Here is a 26,545-nt window from a genome sequence, read left to right on the forward strand (position 1 = left end):
AATATATTTCAATGAGAAAACGAGTATTAACTAAGTCAGATTTTAGTCAATATAATATCCATGAATTTCAATGAATAAATTATTAAAATATAAACTATAAAGAAAAAAAATCAATAGCTATATTATAATTGTTTTAATATTTATATAACAGCAAAAATATTATTTACAATATAATACTTCAAACTTAACAAAATAACCTGCAACTCTATGTAAGTTTTTACAATTTTAATTTTGTTCAGAAATACCTTCAATAAATTCATTAAAGAGTATTTTATTTGCTCTTTCTTGTAACTCAATGACTACCTTATCCAAATATTCTCTGCCTTCTAAAAACCCAATTAAGTTATGAAAACTCTTAGCCAGACGATGATCGGTGATTCGATCTTGATTAAAATTATATGTTCTAATTTTTTCTGATCTCGCACTAGAACCAACCTGATTAAAATAAAATATATGTTAATTAATATATTATTGAATAGTAATTAAAATTAAAAATAATAATTATTGGTTTAAAATTTACTTGTTGTTTTCTAGCAGATCTAGTCAATGATTGTTGTTGCTCGAGTTGTTTTTTATAAATTATTGCTCTTAACTTTTGTAATGCTATTTTTCTATTTTTAATTTGAGATCTGTCTGTCTGACATTCGACAACAACACCTGATAATGACATAGGAAAATTGTGAGGGACAATATCATCAAGTATTAACAACTCCAAATATTTGTGGAAATTTTTTTTTACCTGTTGGCTTATGGCACATTCTTATAGCACTATCAGTTTTATTGACATGTTGACCCCCTGCACCAGATGCTCGCTTAGTTTCTATGATTAAATCTCTGTCATTAATAACCACATCTAACTGAAATAAAAATTTTAATAAGTCAATAAAAATTAATCATTTTTCAATTTGTATTAAAACTTAAAATAATAAATAATTATGAAGAATTCAATATTGGTATTATAAAATATATACATCTAAATATTAATTTATCAGATAAAAAAATTTTTAACATAGTTTTTTACCCTTATGTCGTTTGCATCAATCACAAAACATTTAAAAAATTAATAGTGAGCTAATGATTCTTAAATATGATTTAGTCGCTCATGATTGGTCCATTAGATTTTATTTGATCATTAAATTAATACATTTTTCATACAACACAGCATTATTAGATACATAATACCAATGTTTAAAATAAAATAATAATTATTAAAATTAAACGAGTAAAATAAATGGTGTTTTAAATTCTGGTTTAGTCAGTCACATGATGTCTAATTATTTTTAGATTATAAATACTTAATTACTTCGGTTGGTTGAGGTAATATGGCTACTGTCACAGTACTAGTATGAATTCGCCCAGACTTTTCTGTTTTTGGAACACGTTGAACTCGATGTACACCACCTTCATGTTGCAGCAAACTATAACAATCATTACCCGACAGCATCAGACAGGCATGACGTATACCTCCTGTTGAACCACATAATATCATGTGTAAGACATTAGTTACGTTAAAATAATAATCAATTCCTATTTTCGAGTTTGTTTAAATTTTTACCCATTTCAGTATGGCAATAATCAGCTACCTCGCTTTTCCATCCTTTATAGTGTGCAAAAGAATTATACATTTCAAAAAGTTCTTGTGTGAATATCATTGCTTCTTGACCTCCAACTCCAGCCGTTATTTCCAGCATGACGTCTTCACAATCAAATTTCTCACTGGGTACTAATGAATTTAGAAGCTGATACATTTTTTATGATTATTTAATATTGTATATTATCAATGATTTAAGTATCGAATTGAATAAGCACCGTAACACATACTTCTAGTTCTAGTTTTGTCAATTGATTTTCATAAGACTTTTTTTCTTCTAGTAACTGTTCACCAAATTCTTTGTCTTTGTCTTTTTCTTGATTAACAAACACAATACTATAAGTCATAAATATTTAATACTCGAACAAACGATGTATTTTGCATGAATTAATACATAATATTATGCTGACCTGTTTCAAATTCATTAAGCGATTGTAAATCAACTTTTAACGAACGTATAGCAGATATTAACGCAGTCACATTAGGTTTGGACATGTTTTCCGAGTAATCTTCGGATATAAGTTTGTTCAAGTACGACCGCACTCTTGAATTGCTTAATAGCTCGCTGGAAATTCCATTGGTGGTCGAAGCCAAAGATGAATACGAATGGCGTACTAGGAACCGATGACTTGAAAATGATGATCGAGCGCTTTTAATCGGCCACAAGGTTCTAGTGCACAACCCAAATATTATGTGTCTGCTATTGAAGAACTTCATACTTGATGAATATAACACAAAACGAACGTCACGCGCGATTTAAAACTAACTGTACAATATTAATGTAAACAGATAGAATGAATAAAATGTCATTGGCTAACTTGGAAATCGAAATATTCATAATTTCATGTCGTCAAACACTACATTACTACAATAACATAATAATAATATTTACCATATTGTGTGTTATCAAAATCTATTTAAAATTAAAATCATTTTTTGATAACAGCCCGATATCGGTCATAGATAATAGATGATTATAATCTACAACCACCGGTCTGAACCCGCCAACCCGGTTTCAAATGTTTCATGGACATGGGCGCAAAATCCAATACCTATTTTAACGAAAATTATCGATTTTTAGTTATTTTTTTTTAAATTAAAAATTATTCTTCGCGAGGCTTCGGAACTTAATTATTCCATTATATTTAATACCCACAAAGACATATTTTTCATAACATTTATTTTTTATTTTTTGTATTTTGTATTTTTTTTGCATCAACTACACAGGTTATTAGCTTTTTACAAAATTTTTACATATTTACAATTTACATTTTATCATACAAATCGATATTTTTTAAATATAAGATTATATTATGGTAGTTGGAAAATGGACCGATATTGCTTCGTACGGCCTGTCGGGGATGTCGAAGTGTTTCTTATAACTTCATTAAAGTTTGGGCAGTGGACGATATAATGTGCTTGATGTTTGAAGGAGTAGTTTTCATTGCATGTCGGGCAGAGGGGTGGATCTGTCTTTGCCATAAGGTGTCCATGTGTGAATTTCGTGTGAACAAATCTGAGTCTTTTAAAGAATTACTTCATTTTTTCTGTTTAGATCAGTGTATTTCGGCCAGAGTTCAACAGAGTGCTTAATTTCTCTTAGTAGTTTATTTTCCGTGGTCTTGTGCCATTTAGTATTCCATAAATCAATGCAATATAACATTTTTTATGTTTCAACTATTTGGATAACAATCAAATATATCTCTTTAAGAACTATAGGTTTTCTTTATTTCTTTATTTTTTGTTTTTCGTTTAATGGCTAAAAATTATTAGTTAGTGCTATACGACAAGGGGGGCACTGTGCATTTTTTTTGGAAGGAGGAGGGGGGCTAAATTCGATAATTTTCAAGTATTAATAGTATTTAATATATTTTAAAACATGTACAGAAATCCTAAGACTTGTGCACAGTATTTAACTGACTATAATTTTGTTTATTTATTTTTTTAATTCACGATAAAGATATAGTATATCATATTTCGGTGCTATGTTATTACTGTACTAATTTAGTTGAGGTATAAAATGTATTTATGAGGTAAATATTAGTGTGCTAGTGTTTTTATAATGCATTTAAGATTGGTTATAGTAATTATTACAAAAGTGGAGTATGGTACTTGGGATGTGGGAGACGAGTCTGTTTCACCTACATAATTTTAGCACCCCCCAGTGTTTGGCCTCTAGTTACGCCTTCGCCTATGTTTCTAATGCAATACGTGTGGGTCATAAGAATTTGTGAGCTCTCGTGCGTACAAAAACAATAAATCACGTACTATAATTAAGACTCAACACAGTTGACATACATGACACATTTAAAATGTAATCATTTGTTTAAAAATATTAATTGAATAAATTTGCGTCATTTCAGGCGTTATATAATTGTATGGACAATTCTCTCTCCTCGCCGTCACCGTGTCTATCTACTTACAAGTTATTATTAAAAGTGTAAACAGTGTATCAAATTGCTAATTGCATTCGAAATTTAAATATTCAAGAGAAATATAAAAAATATTAATGCATTAACGCATAAAAATAAAATATATTAATATTATGTAGACTACATTTGTCGGTAAGCAAAACACTGTTGCGACGCAGTAGAGAATTCACAATTATTCACATAAGTATAAAACAATGCTGATTAAAAAAATAACCAAAACATATAATACTACCGATATTAATATATTATCAACTGTACTATAATACGACGGTCTAAAAAATTCTAAATTTTTTCAGAAATACCTTATTCGTTGTCGGTCAGTTGACATATTGTGCGCGCACGATTACCTTTCGGTCCGTTATCTCGTGTAATAGAAAAACTGCAAATTATGCATTATATTGTATGATCGAATTATACGTATGCGACAATCAGTCAGTTTATAATCGATTTAAAGTTATATATATATGTAGAATTTTCGAAAACATATAACGTAAGCTCAACTGGAACTTCGGAAATACACAATAGTAACTTATTTTTTGGTGAGAAAAAAAAACTTTTTTTACTATATTTTTTTAAACCTATATAATATCGCAGTATTTACGAGGGGGAGAGAGATCCATGGGGTCCAGACCCCACGTTTTAAATCGATATCCAATCGGATAGATATTCGTGTTAAGTTTTATATTTTTACGAAATTGCCAAAAAAAAAAAATATATATTTTTGAACCGTAATATTGTTTTGCTTTGTGCGGTGGTTGCTGCAGTTTGTATAACCTAAAAACCATATGTAGTTGTATCGTGCATAACTGCAAGGAAATAAAAATCAGAGGTGACGGTAAAATTATACTTTCTTGCCGGTGCAGTCAAGCCACTAACTATAGATTGTGAGGGCTATACATCACTTTAGCATCAACTTCAGAATTTTAGCTCCTTTAAGGTTAAGTTAAGGAACTGTGCGAGCCTAAAATGAAAGAGTAATATTAATTATGATAGTATAATATAATATTTATTATCATTATAATATATTCATTGTATAGTCCTGCAGCGGCTCTCAATCCTTTTATATCCGTCTACCATCGCCTACACAATTTGAAATGCTTCATGAACCACTTGACATATTAATAACCTTTTTATTTTGCTTATCAAAATTGTATACCTACGTCGTTTTACATTTTATTTCACTATAGGAATTACCATAAATTATAGTAACTAATCATTTAATACAAAAAAAAATCAAATTAAATATTTACAATTACAATTTATATTTTATTAAATATCAAAATAATAATATTTAATGTGTATATAACGATTCGTTCCATTTTTTTTTTTGTTTTTTTACACGTATAAAAAAAAATTTTTTTATTAACCACCCACATGAGCTTTTCATATACGTACCACTATGGGTTTCTAAAAATGCTGTATTAAACCCCCAGCTTCGCTTATAAGGGGTACCGCAATTTTTAAATCATATTTTTGTTAATCATATATATATATATATATATTCTATTGTTGCAATAATAATAAATAAACAAGTAAACCATTATTAATGGTATTGTAATCATTTTTCGGGCCGGTCGTTTCTGCTGCGTTTATCTTAAATCGCGGTCTACTAATCTATTCGCAGTTGATTAAGCCACCATCATAAGTTGTCACGGACTGTAGATCGTATAATATTATTATCTTGGTCCGTGACCGTCATCGTTATAAAAAACAAAAATTATCTAAAATGCATATAGTAGGTATTATCATTTTATTGTTATGTGAATAATGCCATACTATGTGTCTATATACCATAAAAATTCTGTACAATCAAAAAAAGACAGCCCACATACATTTAATTTGCGATCCTCCTCACTCAAGTGAAAATATGTACTCTTTACGTGTACTCAGGTACTCTATAATCTATTGACACTTTTATGATGTTTACGGAGCTCGAAATTTCTCGCTACTATAATATATAGTTATTTTCTGAGTGGACATTAATCCGCAGGTCGTTTAAACGTTAATGATGGGGTTCACAAGCACTTAAACTTAGATTGTTGGCTGTATCATATTTTTAAAAAAAATTATCATTTTAATTTTAATACATATTTTGTTACACATTATATCACCTATAAGTAAATTTAATGTTATCATCAAAATATCTTCATTCTTAAATAAATTGACAACATATATTTCAATATTAGTTTTCGTCTTATCGAGAATAGTCTAATTTGAGAATAAACAGCAATCAATATCAAGATATTAAAGAAGAACATTTTTTTAATGATTTCTTTGACTTATTATTTAATATGCAGCTGTGAATAATATATTGCTATGAAAATATCTGAGGAGTTCACCCCAAGCGAATTTGGTTGAAAAAAGGTCGTACAGAAATGTGTTGAGGAAATGATCACAATCTCCTTTCATGAACAAATTTTTGTATGCACTAAAAATGGTATAAGTAAATTAATATTTTATGTTTTACGCTTACCATATAAGACACAATTAAAATATCATTTAATACCTAAGCATACGTAAATATTATTTTATTAAAAAATAAGACGATTCATTAAACACAATTAAATCACGAAAAAAGTAACACCTTTTGAAGGTAAATAATATCAATGACTTATTAGTTAACATTGTATAAATATAACTAAGTACAAAATGTTGACAATAATTATAAGGGAATCACATATTCGGTTTTGTGAAAAAAAATTAATCTATACACGAAATTAAATAATTATTTGACATTTATAAAATTAAAATAACAAATAAATTACAAATATTAGTGGACAAGTACAGGCGTTTAACTTCATAATATCACATAAAGTAGGTATCCAGTGCACATTGTCATTGAAAAAGGGTCATTGTATAATGAACGGGTTAAGTCTGATTTCAATAAACATTATACATATAATATGACAACGATTATTAAGCATATATCGTGTCATTACTACATTAGTATATAGCTATATTGTTGGTACTCATTTATTTTACTATTATTATTTATTTATTTATTTATGAAAATTTAAACGGGCTAAAGCCCAATATACAAAAACAAAAAAAAACAAAAATCGTGTTTGTTTACAGAGTAAGTAGCGTAAGTTGTCATCTTATAGTAAGACAATGTAAATTGGTTGATATAGAAATCTAAGTTGTATACATATTACATACAAACAAAAAAAATAAAAATAAAATAATATTTACATTATTGTTAAGATATATATTAAAAAAGGTGATATTATTACAAAAGAACAAATCTACGTTATATTTGTTCACTAAGCCCATTAATCTCATAATGGGGGCATTTTTAGCATAGTTTGTACGATGGAATGGCATATAAAAATGTATTTGAATTCCTGGTATGAGAAGCAGGAACCAAATTATTAGTTAGTTTTAATTATTAGTTTAAAGTTTAACACGATACCTATATGTTAATTAATATAATATAAATCGAAACATTTTTTATATTATTTTTAGCTTTTACTCAATACCACATTTGGAATTTAAGTATTCCAAAATGTTTGGAACTTCTCAATATTTGCTGTGTTCAGCTACATTACTGTTATCGTTTCTCGTTACTACTGCATCAGCTTTAAGTAAGTATACCTACCTGCCTATTTTATCTTTGCCTTAAACTGGATAAATATTTTGGGTCAAGTCATCCTAGCCCCCACCTAATTGCGCCTATAAATATCATTTATTATTATAACTGTATGTCTGTATGGACTGTATGTACTACCTACTCGTATGTTGTATTCAGTTATAGATAACGCTTTGATCCATTTGAAATGAATGGGAATTTCATTCATTTTACAAAACAGAGTCTTAACAGACATATAATATATTTATAGTAGGTGGTATATGAATAATTGTAATCAGTACTTATTAAATATAACGTCATTTGAGGGGGAGGGACCAAGATTAGGTAAGGTTACAACTTCAGCTTGTAAATGATTATACAATTTTTAGTAAGTATAACAATACAGCAAGATAATAATTTATAATAATAAAAAATAATCAACAAATAAAATAATTTAGATAAAATATCGTTATGTGATATTGTCAAAAATTTGAGATAGGTAGTTTAAATTTATTTGCCAATACTTTTAAGTATTGAAATTACGGTAATTTGAGTGAAACTTACCATGTTGAACTACTGATATCGAATATATACGACAATAAAAGAGTCTTTTGCTGATAAGTGATCGACAAGATTATTGCGTTCGACAAACTAATCTGTCTGCAAATATATTGTATGGATTGAAAAAAACATTTTTAAATAATACGAAAATCGATCAAATAATTAATAGTACATGTACAATTATCAATATTTTAATTAATATCTAGGTGTTCTAGGCAGAGAATTTAAGACTTAAGTAGACCGGTGGTCTCAAACTCAAATTAGCAGTGGGCAATATATTATTATAGATAAATCAAAGGTTCACAGGCAAAACATTTTGAAGACTTTTTCTATCTAGTATCTACATCAATGGAGACAAAACATCTAATGTGATTATTTTAGAGCATTGTAATTACTACTACTACTAAATGATAAAAATGGTCTTTCAGATAGTTAGGAATTATACTTATTACGAGCGATGTAATATGTAAAAACAAAACATCACAAATAAGTAATAACAAATACTGCAGATAATTATCGATTTTTAAATACAAACTAAAATTTTTGACGTACATTAATAATGAATATGTGGCTTGGTGAGGCGCGGTCGTACGCTCAATCTGCGGAAACGCACTGAGCGTACGTACCGGCCGCGGTTGCTAGCTCCCGGATGGGTGACCACCCGGGATTTTTAGCAACATATCCTTGCCACACATACCTACACAAACACGTGTTACAACCCTACCCACTTAAAAAACCTACGAACAAACATACAAATATATAAATACCCTGCCGTGCCACCCCACACCCAATGGCCTATGTTGCCGCGGGTTCTCCTTACAAAAAAAAAATAATGAATATTTATTTATTTTTTGAACTATTGCGGGTCACATATGGCCCGGCCACGTTCCACGTGTTCAAGACCACTGAAGTAAAGGCTTCAAGTTAAAAAAAAATCACCAATACCTACTTGAGAGGCAATTTAATAATATCATAGTCACCTTAATCGCTTTACTCATTAGGTATTACTTTCTTACTTATAGTTATAAATATAACAAGCGTTTCTACAATAATATTGCATGTTCAAAAACAAAAAAAAAAAAAAAATTAAAAAAAAATACAACATTTTTATAATTTTCTAATACAAATAATAATTTTTATAATTTTTATTGATAAATCGCGTGTTACGCGCGGTTTTGCAAAATTATGTATATTTTTGCTTTTTCTGCAACTACTTTGTTTAAATTTCTTGATTAATATTATTTAATATTTCTTTACTTAATGTAATTTTTTTTAATAAATAGTTTTAATTAAGTTTGATTATCATGTTGAATGAGTTTAATTGTTATAAATTTCACACGTAGTCACAAGGCACTTATATCAATGGTTTCATTATGTAGATATATACTTACCGATTACGAAACAAGTTTCGTACCTAGTGGCTAGTATTAAATACCTATTCACGAAAAGTTATCTACTAAATATTGCATTATTGTGTAATTTTTATGCATTATGTCCGAAATTAAGTTCAAAATTGTGAAATGAATTAAATTTGATCATAACGTCAAATGGACATATTATATACTAGATCCAATAAATTTATATAAATATAATTTTTAATTTATACTATATATTTTAAATAATGTTATTCTAGTTCAATCACCACCAAATATTATTAAAGAGCCTTCAGTTTTTGAGCTATTATTTCAAGTAGCTACTGATCAATATTCTAACGATAAACCATTTATAATTGATTGTGAAGCAGAAGGAGAGCCTGCTCCAAAGTATTATAAATTTTTTAAATAATAATTGTGTGAAATTTGTTTTTGAAAAAATAAATCGTTTTATGAAAGATATCGATGGATGAAAAATGGTAAGAACTTTGATTGGCAAGCATATGATGACAGAATATCTCAACAGCCAGGCAGTGGTTCGCTCATAATTATCAAGCCTAGAGATGAAGATTTTGGTACCTATGTTTTTTTTTTTTTAAATAGTAAAAAGCTTACTTTTTAAATAATTCTTGATTAATGAAAAATTGTTTACAGGACAGTATCAATGTTTTGCTGAAAATACTTGGGGTATAGCTACTTCTAAATCTGTGATGGTTGTAAAGGCTGAACTAAACTTATTCAACAATGAACCTAATCTTTATATTGATGCTCCAGAAGGTGAGCCATTTAAACTGAGTTGTCATCCTCCGACTGCATGGCCCAAGCCAATTGTTAATTGGCTGAAAACAGTAAAAGCTCACAACAATATTATTTATCAATTGTATTGATAGTATAAATTATAGTTAATGTTTATATGTTATATACATTTAGACTAAAGATGGAACGTTAACAATTGTTGACAACAGTAGAATGACGATAGACCCAGAGGGTAATCTTTGGTTTTCATATGTAACGCAATCTGACGCTAGCTTCAAGTATTATTGTTATGCTAAATCAATGATAATGTATGAATGTTTAAATACTCAAATTAAAATGTTACATTTGAATACCTAAATTATTTGTATTTATTAGGAATGAATATAAATATGGTGATCCTGTAAATATAAATGTTATTCAAACTGTTGGGACATTTTTAAAAAACAAACACCCACCTATTCAACAATATGTCACCAGAAGGAATGAAGTAGCAGTGTTGAATCAAAAAGTTGAATTGTTTTGTATTTATGGTGGAACGTATGTAATACTATACCTAACCCCTAACCTAACCTACTTAATATATTAATTACAATAATTTAGTCAATAAATATTTTTTCTTCTACTTTAAACTTACAGTCCATTGCCCCAAACGATTTGGTTCAAAAACGGAAAGACCATACAATTCAATGAACGGATTACCCTAGAAAATTACGGAAAAACTTTGATTATTAAGAACATAAATTTTGAAGATAGAGGAAAATACACATGTGAAGTTAGCAATGGCGTGGAGTTACCCGAATCGTATAATATTGTGCTCGATGTCTTGGGTACTGCAATAATATTATATTTAAAGTAGCTACCTTTACACCTATAGCCATTTTATGAACAATATTATTGTAATATAGGTAGGTATAAATGTATACTTATGTACTAAATACGATTTAATTAACAGCTGTCCCGGTTTTCACTGTAATTCCACAAATTGTGGAAAGAGGTGAAGGAGAAACTGCAGTTGTTAAATGTGAAGCAAGTGGCAATCCACAACCTTCGATCAAATGGATTCATAACGGTCGACCACTAAGTGAAGCATCGCCGAACCCAAGACGCTCTGTCACTTCAAATTCTATTACAATCTCAGCATTGACCAAAAACGATACTGGAAATTATGGTTGTAACGCTACAAACAGTATTGGATATGTTTACAAGGATGTTTATATTAATGTATTAGGTGTATTTTGACGAATTATTAATACGCATTATTAAGTTATAAATTATAATATTAACAACTATTGTATAATAATAGCTTTGGCTCCTGAAATCGCTGAACCTTCACAAAATGTAAAAACTTTTGAAAGTAGTACTACAACTGTAATCAGATGTAATCCATCTGGAGTACCTAAACCACATACAAAATGGACAAGAAATAATATAGAATTAACTGGTGGACGATACACAACATTGGATAATGGCGATTTACAAATAAGGTTAGTTATGAAATGTTTTGGATATTAATTGATGAATATATAATATTTAAAGTATTTTTATTTTAGGGAAGTTAGTTTTACTGATACCGGAATTTATACTTGCATCGCTACTAATAATTACGGAACGGCAAATGCATCAAGAACACTTACTGTTAAAGGTACATAACTTAAAGCGTGTGTATATATACTATATTTGAGTAATACCTAATACAATTAAAACAACCAAATGTTGTCCGTAGAACATACGAAAATCATCACTGAACCTGAAGACAATGTGGTTATTGCTGGTTCAATGGCGACATTTTATTGTGCAGCAATTGCGGATCATTCTCTGCAGCTTGACATCGTCTGGTTGGCCAATAATGAACCTATAGATTATGACACCCAACCTCGTTTTGTTAAAAATAATGATCATTCTATGACTATAACTAAGACTATTGAATTGGACTCTGGGATTTATACATGTTTAGCTAAAACTGAGCTGGATCAAGTCTCGGTTAACGCCACCCTTATTGTTCAAGTATAAAGAACCATTATTTATGCCCTATGAACAAGCTCATTATGACTTATGAAGTATATTCATATATATTTTATTTTGCAAAACATTTATTAGGATAAACCAAATCCACCAACAGTATTGGATATTAATTGTAATAAAAAAAACGCGGTTGTAAAATGGCAATCAAACGGAGATAATCGTGCACGAATCATACACTACATTGTTGAGTATAATACCAGTTTTGATCCTGGCACCTGGTTAGTTGCATCAGATAATGTACCTGCATCTAATTTCGAGTTAACTGTACCAATGACACCGTGGGCAAATTTTACATTCCGTGTGATTGCGAAGAACAAAATTGGAAAGTCGAATCCATCTTTACATTCAAGGGTTTGTACCACACAGCCAGATGTACCTTATAAAAATCCAGAAAATATTGAAGTTTGTAGTTCTAAACCGTCTAACCTTACTATTAGCTGGGCAGTAAGTACAATAATATATTTAAAAAGAAATCGTTTGATGACATTTAAAACATAACATTTTATAATATAAAGCCAATGCCAAAAATCTGTCATAACGCTCCTGGCTTAAGATATCGAGTTTATTGGAAACAAAATATGCCTGGCGAAGTCTGGAATTCAAAAGAAACAGAGAATTATACTACAAATGAATTAGTTATCCTAGATCAACCGACAGACAAACATTATAAAGTAAAAGTAATTGCATTTAACGTAAGGGGTGAATCTATCGGATTTCAAAAAGAAGTTATTGGACATTCAGATGAAAATAGTAAATTTTCATTAATTATTAGTTCACTGTTATTATTTTTATCATAACTGTCTTAAATTATTGTACAGTTCCAGTTGATGCACCTCAAAATCTAACTGTTTTAAATGTTACTGGTAGTAACAGTGCTATATTGAGTTGGGAAGCTGTTTCGCCCGAATCTGCTAACGGAACCTTTAAAGGCTACAAAGTAAATGTTTATATCTGTTTAATTTATATATTATATTCTTTTATATACCTATTTAAATATTTAAAATAATTAAATGAATTTAATTAATGTAGATCCAATTTTGGAGTGATAGAGATGGGGAAAATAATATGATTGAAGAGATAGTTAGTTTAAATAGAACAGAAGTTGAAATTAAGACGTTTTTTCCTAATGCTAAACATTTTGTGCATATTTTTGCATACAACAACCATTTTAACGGACCACGTAGTAAATCAATATCTTTTGATACACCCGAAGGAGGTACTTAATTTATTTTGTAGGATTTATTAATTTATGCTATTTGATTTAATATTTGTTGGTGTTATATTTTTAAGATTCCTTCTTTGACTTGTATCAAACCATACCTATGTAATAATTCGTATACCATTATACCAAAGTGGAGTTATAAATTCACATTGGCATGTATACAAATTACTAATTAGAACAACATTTTATTTGTTTAAGTCCCTGGGCCAGTTCACGGAGTAGAGGCTGAACAATGGGGCTCTTCAGCAATTTTATTAAGTTGGCTACCACCAGACGAACCGAATGGAGTATTAACAGGTTACGAGATTTCTTATGAATCAATGACTCAACAAGGCGTAGGAGAAAGGGCGAAACGCCCGTCCATTACCGATCCTAAACAGACTACTGCCAAGTTGGCTTCATTAAAACCATCAACTAACTATCGAATTTACATCCAAGCTACTACAAAAGCTGGTGTTGGTAAACCGTACGTAATTATCAGTTCAAGTATTTTATGTTATGAATATAATATATTATATTTAAAATATTTTATCCATTTTTGTCTCTCAATAGATTTTTTATTGAACAGCAAACCAAATCTCCCTTACCAATAGACACTGAACTGGATAAGCCAGAGTTCAATTATGTCCACAAAGCATATAATAAATTGTTTGATACAGTTCGTATTATCTGGAAACCAAGCCTTAATAGAAACCCTGGATCTCACTTCTTTGTGAAATACAAGTAAAAATACAAATTTTTAATTATTGGTACCTATGTAATATATATGTACGTATAGGCTATATTGCTTTATTCGGAGTGTTATAATATTATACCAATAATGAATAAATAATGAGTTCAGTAATATCAATCACACGTTTTAAAAGAAAATGTAAAAACGTTCAATTCTAAAATTGTATTTTTTAATCTTTTACGAGTTTTAAGTATCAATAATGAAACCAATCAAATAGTAATTCATATATTTATAATACCATATCTCTAGAACACTTAAAAAAAATGTACTTATAAGTTTCATCAACGTTTTTTAAAATATTTCAAAGTTCAAATTATAAATTATTTTTATTATTATTAATAAAGCTACTAATATAAAAATTATTTTAGCTCAACAATTACAAATAAATAAACAATAAGCCGATGTATGAGACAAGAGCTAAAATAAACAAAGGAAAAAAAAAGAAGAAATGAACAATAAGCAAATTAGTAGGTACTTATAATAGATTTAAAGAACATATTATAACTAATAGTGTTGCAAGTTGCTGTAAATGGCTGAAACCTAAAATAATAAACAGAGAAAAGAAAAAGAAAGAAAAAAATCAACAAACATTTGAATAAATTTAATACAATTTAATCAAATTAAGAATCCAGCATTTTCGAAAAACTTCCTTATCATAATAATAATAGGTCATGAGAATGAATAATAAATTGTAGGATCTAATGCCATAATATTATACTATATTTTATACTTATGCAAAGAGCGAAGTAAATTTGATCGGGAAAAATTATAGATAGGTTAATTATTAATGTTCAATAATGGCTTCATAGATAAGAGCAATAAATGATGGTTTAAATTATTAGAATAAAATTAGTAATTACATATGTAATAACTCCTTATAATGTATCTATCTTAGATGCATTTTTCAAAAAAATATTAATACTTTTAAAAATCATAACAAGCTTTATTTAAACACGAAATAATGTAAGTACCTATTAAAGTCCTAAACATAATTAAAACGTATTTGTAAATAATTTTAACTAATAAGTAATTTTATAGGCTTGATGGTGATTATTTGTACGAAGAAACTAAACATGAAATCGACAAGAATTTTATTGATGTAAAGGGTTTGAAACGAGGACAGTTGTATGAATTTATTGTAGTTGTTGTAGATGGATATACCATAAAAGAATCAGATATTGTTGAAATTGAAGCATCAAGCAATGTAGCTGGTAACTTTTTATTACTTCATCTTTATTAAGCTTTTGAATTATCTCATAATATATTTTTCATTCGATTAAAATTTCCATACTTATTACTGTTAAAAAAACTCATTTGAATGAAAATTTGTCACCGAACTACAGGGTAATAGATACGGGACTTTTAATTACCTGTGACTATATGTATAGCAGAGGCGCCGACTTTTAGATATTAGCACGGGGGCAAACTCTTCTATTAAGTGAAAAAAAATTATATAGTATGCTGTAGTTTGCTTACCGGGAGGAGTAATTACCAAATTGTCCCTTAACTCTATTTTAATACTCCTCTAGGGTGCTATAAATATATTTGTTTATAATTTATGAATAATATTATTTGAATTGAAAATTTTTAGTTTATATACTACTATAATGGTAATAAAATCAGTTCCGTCTCTATATTTCGGGAAAAATTGAAGTGACAGATGTATTTTTAGACAAAATATAAAACCAAATAGTAGTGAGCGTCGAGCGATCTATAGTATTTAATATTTAGGTAATATACAAATATACAATCGTCAATGTTCTAATGAATATTTTCATGTTATAATCTGGTATTTTAAACAAATAATTATTATTGTATACAACAGGGCACGGGGGCGAAATAATACTTTTGCCCCCGTTAAATCAATGTACGGACGCGATCGCCCCCTTTGCCCCCGCGGAGTCGGCGCCTATGCTATATAGTGATAAATTTATTAAGTGTTAAAAATAGTTAAATATTATTCATTTGTAAATATTCGCACTATTTTATCTATAGGTATCACTGCGGAGGATGAAGAAACAACTGATAATTTTTAAATCCATTCAACCTGAAATCAATTAAAAAAACACAAATATATTTCAATTCGTGGAATATCTAAGTGATTTATAGTCGCTTTAGTGGCAAGAATATGCATAACAAGCGACCTGCCATTGATTGATTATATTTTAAAAAATATTCTATACATACTTAACCTATCGGCTATCAACCTATTACCTACTTTTGTAATATTAAAATAAATTCTTGTATGTTGGCGAGCGCAGGACATCTAACTGTATTTATAGACTATATAATGATAAACAACATTCATGAAATCATGAAAATAGTAATTTTTAAGGACTCGATTAGGTTTGTGCACCATAAACCTACTTTTATGGGAAATAATTTCAAGGTCGATTTTATCAAATTGTTTTAAATTTTATGAGCAGGTTTGATGATACTCAGTAGGGCCTACCTATTTGTGACTTTTTTGTGCGTTCATACATATTATTTCCAAAAGCGATCGGCTTAGGTACTGCGGTATGTAGCTGCTACCTATACATATAGGTACTGAAAAAAAACTAAAATATTAAATGTAATATGTATAGGTGTTTGGTATTCAGTCTAAAATATTAAGATTGGAAAATTATAATATTATCATTGGTCGGTAATGTCTTCAATGCCCAAAAATCATATATTTATAAGTAAGAAAATATTGTAAAAAAAATGTATAGGTCTTTTGCACTAGAATTTCGTCATTTGATGACGTTAATTTCCTAGAATACTTTTCTTAACATAGTTCAGGGTCGCAATTTTTTTATATGTTTATAAAAAAACAAAAACACTAAAGATGATGAAGCCTTTTTTCCATTTCACGCAACAAATACTTGAAATACTTAATACTATTCAATAATCATAATAATAGTAGACTTTTTACATTGTACATAATATTTTATTTATTAGCATCTCGTTTGTGTATAAAAAAATAAAATGCATTTGTAATAAGTTATAAAATATGGATACCTCGAACCTATATTTTCCACTTATATCAACTGGCGACTATACGGATGGAAGACAATTAGACAATAAAACACAATAACCAACTCAACTGGTCATTGATGACATTGGCAAGTCAATGCATTAGATTTCAACGTATAGGATGGCCATTTATTTATCATACCTTTTAAAATATTATATGTAAGAGAGCCATAACGAAATAGACCATATTTGTTGTACAATTTTTTTTAAGTAGTTATTAATAGACAAAACTACCTATGTTTGAAGCTTCATAATTTATAATATTTATACGTTATACCCTTAAGATGTCAAACCCTCAACTGTCTTCACTGTATACAAATTTATACACTCAAAATTTCAGGTTTAGCTTTGTTAGTTCCACATATGCTATAATAATAAATTAATAATGCTTTTATTCGTCTCAAAATGCAAATTTGAAGATACTTTAGTTTATAATTATACATATGTGTGATAATACTTCCTATATTCCTATTTAAAATTATTTAAGCATTGTAAAGATTACATTAAAAAAAAAAAAAATTTATAGTCTATGAAATATAAGCATTAGTTCAACTTTACAGCAATTTAAAGATAAGAATAATTTTGGTGGGTCTACATTTTCTAGAATAATTTTAATATAGGATTTAGTCACTTAAATATTTTAATAAATTTCAAAATTTAGTAAACTTTAGAGGGGGCTTAACTTAACTCTCTCAAGCATCCCTAAAAGGTGAGGTTTTAGTTTTATAAGTGGGAGGTATCCAAATTGTATTAGCAAAAAAAGTTCACCACATCAATTGGATGAACTATTCTATAACTATGAGCTTACACTAATTATGCTGTCATATTTTTAGTTTAACAGATACTATAAAAGAAAAAGAAAAGACAAAGGTTTAATTCTTGTTTACATATATTCAAATTTAAAAATACAGTACTTAAATGAATTACAATTTTTTTTTTTTACACAATTAGCTTTTTCTTCAAGTATCCATATTAATAATATGGAATAATTAACTAGTTTTTATATATTATTTTTAATACTTTAGAAGTTTTATTTTTTATTTATGATACAATCATTGCACGCAGTAGGACTAAAGAGTAAACATACATCAAGAAAAAATCTAAGGAAATTAAACTTTTGATTTTTGATTTCTTTTTATGAATATATCAAATTGTAGTATACTTTAAATTAATAGTTTAGTTCATAAACAATTAAGTAACTTTATGATTATAAAATATTTACAGTTATATTATATTATTAAAAATTACTTAGAAATAAATTATGTTATGATAATAATCAATTAGTTCAGTTATTTCTCTGTTGATTGTAATATGTTTGCCCATTATGACCTCTACCTCTTTTGGAGTAACCACGTCTATTTGAATCTGCAGAATCATATCTATTATACTCTCTATTATTTCCATCATACTGATTTTGGTTATTTCCATAATAATTCTGAGAATTTTGGCCCCATTGTCTTTCATTCGATGTACCTTGGAATCTATTATTATCATATCCTTTATTTTGATTGGTCCCTTGACTGTAATTATCATATGCTCTATTCTGGCCTTCATGATTGCCATGGAAATCCCTGGGCTGATAATTGTTCCAGCCACCTTGCACTCGCCCTTGTCTATTATTTTGATGAAAATTTCTGCTTTCATTGCCGACACTGATTGATTGAAATCCATCAGTCATCTGGTAAACATTAGATCCACCTTGAAAACTACCAACGTCAGATTTTCTATATGATTGGTTGTCTCTATTTTGTGGGTTTCCACCTTGACCACCTCTACTATTGAACTGTACACCTCTATTTGACTGACTACCTCTATTTGATTGGCTACCTCTACCTCCTTGTGATTGTGTTCTTTGCTGCCAACTAGGCATCTCAGGGGGTGGTGCTTGTTGCTCATTTGGCCTTCCACCTCTATCAGGTACTTGACCAATCATAACCTTATTAACTGATGAATTTGTATTTTGAATAGCTAATGTACTAGACGTTTTTTCAATAAATGCTAAATCATCTCTAGCTGATAGAAAATCAGATGTACAAAAATTTGGTAATTTGTTTATTACATTTAGTTTATTTTGGTAAATTTCTTCTAATTTTTGTTTTTTATTTTTTAGTCTATCAGGCCATTTAAATGATTGTACTGTTACATCAAGTCTTGTTAACAACATTTTACTTCTTATGTTAAATTCTTCATTAAGAAGTTCAATACTATTATTAATGTATTTCCATTGTTCACTAGTATACGAGCTACAAACTAACGACTTTCCAATTAATGCAGATGGAACAGTTTTTAGAAGATCTTGCAATTTTGTATTAACTTTGTTGAATAAAGAAGAAGTGTTAATATTTTGTGGTGGCTTAGGAAATTTTAAAGTCATTAAAATCTCTTTAACACTTTTAGATGTATTGCTTTCAATTAATGTCACTTGCATATTACTTTTGGTATTAGTAGTGTTAGCATTTATTATTCGAGATGCTCTTAACTCACCAATCAAGTAATCTAATAAAAGTAACTTGTTTTCATCTGAATTTAAACGATCTTCAAAGTTCCCAGTAATAAGAGTGTTATAAGAACAACCAGATTCTTTTAAAAAACTACTAACTTCCAATAAAAATGAACTAGAGTCTGCTTCAGAGGTTATAGAATTTACATGTTCTTCTAGTCCCAATAGTATCTGGATTTCCTTTGTTATCCATTCAACTAATTGAGTGTACTTGATAGATTTTGGTCCACCATTAATTGATTTTTTAAATTCTTTGATAGACATGGATTTTCCCAAATTCTTTAAATCTTCCAAAATTAATGACTCCATTATTAGGTTTATCTAAAAATAAGATACATATTAATATACAATAAATAGTAAGCTCTAGTGCTCTACAGAACTTTATCTTAAGTGTAATTCTCAATTAAAATTATAATTAACCATAATATAAACTTCGTTCAATAGACAAGGATTAAAAAGAAAGTTTTAAGCCAGTCAGAACCCATGCTAAATCTATTCATATGTTGACATTTCAACAATGAAACATGATATGCCTAATATAAACATCTTTAAAACTTATAGATATAAAAAAAAATATAAATAATCTTAAACACCCTAAAAGTCTCAAGTAGTCTATTGATATAATTTTTATTGAAATCGGACAAGTAATTTTGTAGATCAGCTATTAAAGAATTGTATTTGTTACAATAAAAATATTTTTGTTTTTATCTAATATAATTTTTAGTTAGCAATACATTTTCTGAGACTGCGTGTATAGATGTTGACACATTAAACCAATATTGTCTACTATAATTCTATTAATACCTCTAATTTTATATTTTGGACCAATTGATTTTCTAAAAATACATTTCAAAAATTTGAATATTAGTCATTTTATAACAATAACAGAGAAATTAAAATTAAATATTTTTATTGATGTGCTTAGATCAATATGAAACATTTATCTATTAAAATTGTATGTATCCTGAAATTATGTAGGTATCCTTCGGAAATAAAAAATAATAATTTGACTATAATATGGGGTGTATAAGAAAAATTGCAAACCTAATAAATAATAGGTACCTACATTAGGTACAAAAAAGACAGCTATCGAAACTGAATAGTTTGATAACAAAAATGATACAAAACTATATAGTGTAGAAAAACATAATAAATATAAAATATAACTTACAACTTATAAGCCGGATCACGTTTATTGTGTTTGTACTTCAAAAGTAATAACTAATCACAGTGATATGTGAGTGAAATATGCACTACCAATAGTAATTAGTTATTGCTTATTAATAGTGGCAAATGAACAATCAATTGAAGAGACGAAATCTTAAAACTTGCGGAACTCAATTTAGTCGTCCGTTGATTATAGAATGTAATAATATATTAAAATAATACTCAATACAATTAGAGTATAATATTTTATATGAATAAATATAATATTATAGTTAATAGTTACCTTAATAGTTAATACCTATTAAAATATTAAATTGTTATTTGTATTTTAATATAATGTTACCATCCCGGTTGCTATCAAAAACCAACCAGACGGTAAAAAATCATGAACTAAGATATTATCATAGTTCATGTAAAAAAGACAAGTGTTAACATCAGCTAGGTATGTCATGGAATATTATTTTGGTAATTTTTTGAAATCAATATCGAGATAGTATCTATCACGTTATATTCTTCTCCATGATATAGTGTTTGTTTGTGGTATTAAACTATTAACTTGATTGTAGAACATAATAATATGTCCATGTTGTAGAATAATAATCGGTTGATCTTGATTATTTTTTATTTTTTTATAATCTATAGTGTAACCATGTGTAACTAAATGTCGAATAACGTATTACTATTGACGGATAATAATATAAATATGTCAGTTACCTATGGGTTAATTTTGAATTTACTATTTTGCTTTTTGCTATTTAGTAAAAATATTTTGTAAGTTAAAGTGTTAATGTTGTTACCGATTCAACGGTGTGCTAAGTGTCGATTTGTATTTGTACGTTTTCTATTTAAGTGAAAAATATTCAAAATAATAAAATTATTTACTAGTGAATACTGAGTAAAATATCCTATTTTTGATTGTGCATTTTGTAAAAGAACACTTAAGTAATTCAATAGTGTAAGTGTATAGTGAGATAGTGATCAAACATAGAATAAATATACATTCATATCTAGTATAAATATTTAAAATTTAAAAATGGCCATAAAGAAATCTATCGTAAAGTTGTTTGAGAAGGCGGGCGAGGTTGGTTCTCAGCCAAATTTGGTGAAAATGCTTAAAGATAAATTTATTGAAATGAATTGGGTGGAATTTTTTGGACTGTTCATTGATGCAACTATGTCTGTTATAGTTGCACAAACCACCATCCATTGTGTAAATGTTAACAATATGATCAAGTTTGCTGCTCATGGTCTATCTGTATTATCTAAATACTCAACCCGGGACGGCCGTAGTGGTTTGTATTTGATATCAGAGTTTTTTCAATTGTGTCGTAGATATGGAAATGCCAACGAAAAAGCTATTAGATGGAGGTTTTGTCTATTGCTCAACCACTTGTTGAATCACATGACTTCAGAATCATTATTATCTGTAGAACTATGCGATGTTGCTACATTATTGTTGTTGGAACGTTTACAAGATAAAAAACCAGAGGTTCGAGCACAAGCTACACATGCTCTACATATGTTACAACTACCAAGCAATCCTAAATGTCCCATCATTAAAAAATTCATGTTCCATATGACTTGTGATTCTAGCGTTGAAGTTAGGATAGCTATTGTTAAACAAATTGCAATGTTAAACAGTGTTGTTGATGAAATGTTGAAGAACACATTATTTGATGTCAATGATAATGTTAGAAAAGAAGCTTACAATCGTTTTTTGGATTATCCGTTTTTAATGTTATCATCAAAACAAAGACAAACATTATTGGAAATAGGATTGGAAGATAAAAATGAATCCATTAAATCATTAGTAAATAAACGGTTGTTGAATAGATGGTTAAATGAATGTAATTATGATTTTGTAATGCTATTAAACAACTTGGGAGTGGAAAATGAAATTATATGTGAAAAAGCTTTGAATATAATATTTGAGACCTATTATGATAGTCAAGTTTTGGATTTAATCAATGAATATTTAAATTTAGATACAAGAATGATTAAATTTGATGAGTTAACTATTGAAAAAATTTTTCTTTGGAAATGCATAGCCAAGTATTTAACCACCGAGAAAAAAATTGAATTAGCACGCAACCAAGGACATGTTGATGATGATTACATAGATGTTTTATTACCAGATTTAGTAAAGTTTTCTGATTATGTACGCGATTATTATTTTAATTCTCCAAATAGTAAAGAATTTATATTGGTACAATTGTTGGATATGACTAGTGCATTTGCAATAGACGATGTAGGGGCAGAAAGTCTAAACAAACTTTGCTTAGATTTAATATTGGATGATAACATGTCTGTAAAACCAATCAAATCTGTGTCAGTATTGTTAGGTTTGACTTTTAAAAATGGTCAAGATCTTTTAAACTACGTTAAACAAATTTTAAATAAAATTCAAACAAAAACAATTGATGTATACCCTTTAATGGATAAAGTCGGTTCAAAAGAATTGCTTGAACATCAATTACAATCACAAACTAATAAAATTGAAGAATTGTTAAAAAATGAATCTTCAGATACAGAAGAAATAGAATTATTAATAATTAAATTGAAGAAATTAAAAAAAGAGTTTAAAGAAATAAATGTATTGCCAGAAGAAAAGATATTAGTAAATATGGCCGTGAAAAATGTACTCAAAGTCTTTGAACTGGTTTTTCAAGTACAGCAGTTACCAAAAGTTGGTGTTGAACTTTCCCTATTAACAGATATTGTTCAAAACATTGTTGTTGGATACTTGGATTGTTCAATGGTAAACGTCCGAATGGAAGCAATTCGCTGTCTTGGACCTTACTTATTGGTAAATAATGTTCCTGCAGCCAAAGTGCACATGAATACTTTATGTGGGGAAATAGCGAAACCTATGACTGATAGACACTTGTTATTCCAAATAATGTTTGAACTGTTCTTGCGTTATGATCTCAAAACTTTTGATATGAATGATGACTTGGACACAGATGAAGAATATGAAGATGAATTTTGTGTTGACAATATTTTACCATTACTAGTTAACTGTATTGATTATGAACTTGATGATAGTAGTTTCAAGTCAGTAGTTGTAAAAGGTTTTTGTGACTTATTAATATTTCAAAAAGTCAAGTCCGTCAATTTATTATCTAAACTTTTGATAATATGGTTTAAACGTTTATCACGTAGAACATTCAATATATACAACCATTTGGTGAAATTCTTTACATCTTATGTGTTTTATATTGATTCGAGTAGTAGTGCATTGGCCATGTGCTATGTTCCAGTGTTAAAAGAGATCCATGAATATGATTTAGTTGAAAAATTGGATATTAAAGTGGATGAAGTAAACTCAACTTTAATGAACCTCACTCGAGGACTCATGTACAGAAATGAAAAAAAGGCCATTAACGCTCATGGTGAGCTGGCATGTTACATACTTGATTATTTATTGGATGAAAATCAGCCCTATACGGCTATGTTAGTAGATACCCTGTATAAGTTAGAAATTAATTTTGACAATAATGACGAATTGATTGATACAATTGGCCCAAAATTGCTGCGTGTGATCAAATATATAAAACATTCAAATGATAAAAACAGTTCAAAATATTTGAAAAAAATTAACAATAAATTTGATCAAGTCCTACAGAAAAAGGAGTCTTTTATGAAAAAAAATAATAAAAAGAAAGTTGAAGCCACTGAAAAGGAAGTAGGTTCCATTGAAAAAGAAGTTGATTCAGTAAAGGAACTTGATGTCACTGTAACGGATATAGAGCAGACTCAAGGCCCTTCGACCATCAACCAAGAACCGGACGTGATAGAAGCTCATGAAGATTTGTTTTCACAAGAAAATTTAACTGTGATCAGTGTGATCCAGAGTAGTGATGAAGAAGACAGCTTAGAAGGATTCCAGACTACAAAACTGGATGCAATGAAGCGTATGTCAGAAGTTTTCAAAAGAAGTTTCAACGCAAATGTTAATACATATGAATTAACTTCAGATGATAGTGATTAATTCAATTTTTTATCATATTATTTTTAAATATTAATTGTAAAATTTGCTCAAAATATATTTTTTACTGTTTGTATTATAAACTTTTTGTATCAGATAAGACTTAAAATATCAAAGTATTAGTCATAATCTGGTAGGAACATTTAATAATATTTGTTTCGTAATCTGATTTTTAAACAGTGGTTAAATTTAATGCCTTTTATGTCAACAATTAATATACAATTATGTTCAAGTGGACCTAATTAAATCTTGTATTTAATTTTAAATTATTAATTAAGTCTTATGTTGAAGTAATGTGTTTGAGTAAATGTTTCCATAAATATTATGTATGTTTGCTATTTCTTGAAATCAGTTTTATATACTGCTTAAAATTGAATTGTTTTAATTAAATTTTAGATCTGTGGTTTTCAAACTGGACCATAGTACGTAGAATATCTAAGGACACGCCAGGGCCATACAAATATGTTAACAATTTGTTGTAATTAATTTTGTTGGTTTCAATTTAAATTTAATAAAAACAATTTGTTCGACTTTCAATACGATGTATGTATGAATTTCTTGTCTAACTATTTTTAGCGTAATATCCACATTCATACATGTTTTCCTAGTTTTGGCTCCAACAACTTATAAGTCATGTAATAACATTCTATATGTACAACTTTCTAGGATCTGCTGTCAGTTTTGTCAAATTACGTACTTGGCTGATATTTTTACAAGGAATAATAAGCTTTTTATTAGTTATCAATAAGAGCTATACATTTATTAATCATGTTCCTAAAAGTATTCACAGCAGAATTTTGGTATCAATGAGTACATTATTGGCTAAACAGTTTGATAACTGCTATATTAGGGTCATTAGTAAAGCTCAGATGCTCATGACTTGGTATATTTTTTTTTGTGGAACCAGAATTATACCTGATTATGATATAAATTTGATTCATAAAGTCTAGATTACTAATATTATGACAACTTATTTTGCATATTTTTTAAAAAATATTTTATTTATAAAAACATATTATTGGATCACCTAAGATCTTTCAAATTTTAAAATATCAAAAAATAATTCTTATACAGAGTACCTAATCCCGATACTTAAATTACTAAACATAAGTAAAATAAGTTATATTACAACAATTATTATTGTTGAAGAAATAGGTATCTATATTTAATATAGTTTATGGCAAATAATTGCACACTATGACTTTTAAATGCATTAACATCAGAGCTAGCTCTAGTCATTAGTGATAAGATGTATAAAATCTGTGAATCCATGACAATATATTGTATTTGTATAATATTATAAACTATTAAATTTAAAAATCAGCTTATTCAATAAGGGTTGTATTGAATTTTGAAAAAAATAGCAATAATCAATAATTACAAGCATTTCAGACAACAAATTTATTTAATTTCAATTTTCAAAAGGGGTTTCAATAAAATTGTAATCTATGATGATGTAATGCATTATAGTTAAGCACTAGCTATATCAGTCTGAAATTCAAAACTTTTTCAAGACAAAATTTTAAATTTGTTGTGCATGGAGTAGGAGTTTTTGATTTGTATTTATGAAATACTTATAAATACAATACACAGGAATAACATTTTTTTTTTTTTTTT

The 26,545-nt window shown here is 28.3% G+C and overlaps 4 protein-coding genes across 5 annotated transcripts; 2 read left to right on the top strand and 2 right to left on the bottom strand.

Annotated features, from left to right (window-relative positions):
- Positions 1-118: 118 nt before the first annotated feature.
- Positions 119-2,469, bottom strand: mRF1 (mitochondrial translation release factor 1). Its single transcript, XM_089220071.1, has 7 exons — positions 2,002-2,469; positions 1,822-1,907; positions 1,556-1,739; positions 1,304-1,467; positions 740-857; positions 521-657; positions 119-435 (listed from the first exon to the last, which is right to left on the bottom strand). Exons 1-7 carry the CDS (start codon positions 2,306-2,308, stop codon positions 226-228), a joined length of 1,206 nt encoding a protein of 401 aa, XP_089076197.1. The 5' UTR covers positions 2,309-2,469; the 3' UTR covers positions 119-225.
- A 1,879-nt stretch (positions 2,470-4,348) lies between these two features.
- On the top strand, positions 4,349-16,518 carry LOC107167854 (neuroglian-like). 2 transcript variants are annotated; one of them, XR_016190314.1, is made up of 20 exons: positions 4,349-4,562; positions 7,489-7,607; positions 9,786-9,915; positions 9,985-10,100; positions 10,180-10,373; positions 10,456-10,589; positions 10,657-10,818; positions 10,918-11,108; positions 11,234-11,509; positions 11,585-11,765; positions 11,832-11,923; positions 12,005-12,285; positions 12,379-12,747; positions 12,819-13,053; positions 13,122-13,240; positions 13,333-13,519; positions 13,724-13,991; positions 14,078-14,248; positions 14,627-14,725; positions 15,297-15,409. XR_016190314.1 is itself a non-coding variant. In XM_015517061.2 (20 exons), the coding sequence occupies exons 2-20, from the start codon at positions 7,529-7,531 to the stop codon at positions 16,292-16,294; spliced, it is 3,399 nt and encodes a 1,132-aa protein (XP_015372547.2). In that variant the 5' UTR covers positions 4,349-4,562; positions 7,489-7,528; the 3' UTR covers positions 16,295-16,518. The 2 variants fall into 2 exon arrangements, 1 of the variants encoding a protein (XP_015372547.2); XM_015517061.2 differs by lacking the exon at positions 14,627-14,725 and adding an exon at positions 16,254-16,518 and having other exon boundaries at positions 15,297-15,469.
- Positions 16,519-18,144: 1,626 nt separating this feature from the next.
- Positions 18,145-21,296, bottom strand: LOC107167936 (protein FAM98A). The gene is made up of 2 exons (XM_015517158.2): positions 20,945-21,296; positions 18,145-20,094 (listed from the first exon to the last, which is right to left on the bottom strand). Exon 2 carries the CDS (start codon positions 20,080-20,082, stop codon positions 18,559-18,561), a length of 1,524 nt encoding a protein of 507 aa, XP_015372644.1. The 5' UTR covers positions 20,083-20,094; positions 20,945-21,296; the 3' UTR covers positions 18,145-18,558.
- A 244-nt stretch (positions 21,297-21,540) lies between these two features.
- Positions 21,541-25,465, top strand: Cap-G (Chromosome associated protein G). The gene has a single exon (XM_089221527.1). The coding sequence runs from the start codon at positions 21,974-21,976 to the stop codon at positions 24,929-24,931; it is 2,958 nt and encodes a 985-aa protein (XP_089077653.1). The 5' UTR covers positions 21,541-21,973; the 3' UTR covers positions 24,932-25,465.
- Positions 25,466-26,545: the final 1,080 nt, after the last annotated feature.

The sequence above is a fragment of the Diuraphis noxia genome, unplaced genomic scaffold (genome assembly GCF_037042655.1).
Source record: "Diuraphis noxia isolate RWA-SAM2 unplaced genomic scaffold, SU_Dnox_SAM2 contig0002, whole genome shotgun sequence".
Classification (NCBI taxonomy): Eukaryota; Metazoa; Arthropoda; class Insecta; order Hemiptera; family Aphididae; genus Diuraphis; species Diuraphis noxia.

What these genes read in the sequence shown, in the direction of transcription:
- Cap-G (XM_089221527.1), top strand. Translation starts at nt 21,974, where the DNA reads ATGGCCATAAAGAAATCTATCGTAAAGTTGTTTGAGAAGGCGGGCGAG.
- mRF1 (XM_089220071.1), bottom strand. Translation starts at nt 2,308, where the DNA reads ATGAAGTTCTTCAATAGCAGACACATAATATTTGGGTTGTGCACTAGA. An exon ending in TGACAAAACTAGAACTAGAA is followed by an intron (nt 1,740 to 1,821) that starts GTATGTGTTACG and finishes AAAATGTATCAG; the next exon opens with CTTCTAAATTCATTAGTACC. An exon ending in TTATTGCCATACTGAAATGG is followed by an intron (nt 1,468 to 1,555) that starts GTAAAAATTTAA and finishes GTGGTTCAACAG; the next exon opens with GAGGTATACGTCATGCCTGT.
- LOC107167854 (XM_015517061.2), top strand. Translation starts at nt 7,529, where the DNA reads ATGTTTGGAACTTCTCAATATTTGCTGTGTTCAGCTACATTACTGTTA. An exon ending in TTTTGTATTTATGGTGGAAC is followed by an intron (nt 10,819 to 10,917) that starts GTATGTAATACT and finishes TTAAACTTACAG; the next exon opens with TCCATTGCCCCAAACGATTT. An exon ending in CACTTCTTTGTGAAATACAA is followed by an intron (nt 14,249 to 15,296) that starts GTAAAAATACAA and finishes GTAATTTTATAG; the next exon opens with GCTTGATGGTGATTATTTGT.
- LOC107167936 (XM_015517158.2), bottom strand. Translation starts at nt 20,082, where the DNA reads ATGGAGTCATTAATTTTGGAAGATTTAAAGAATTTGGGAAAATCCATG.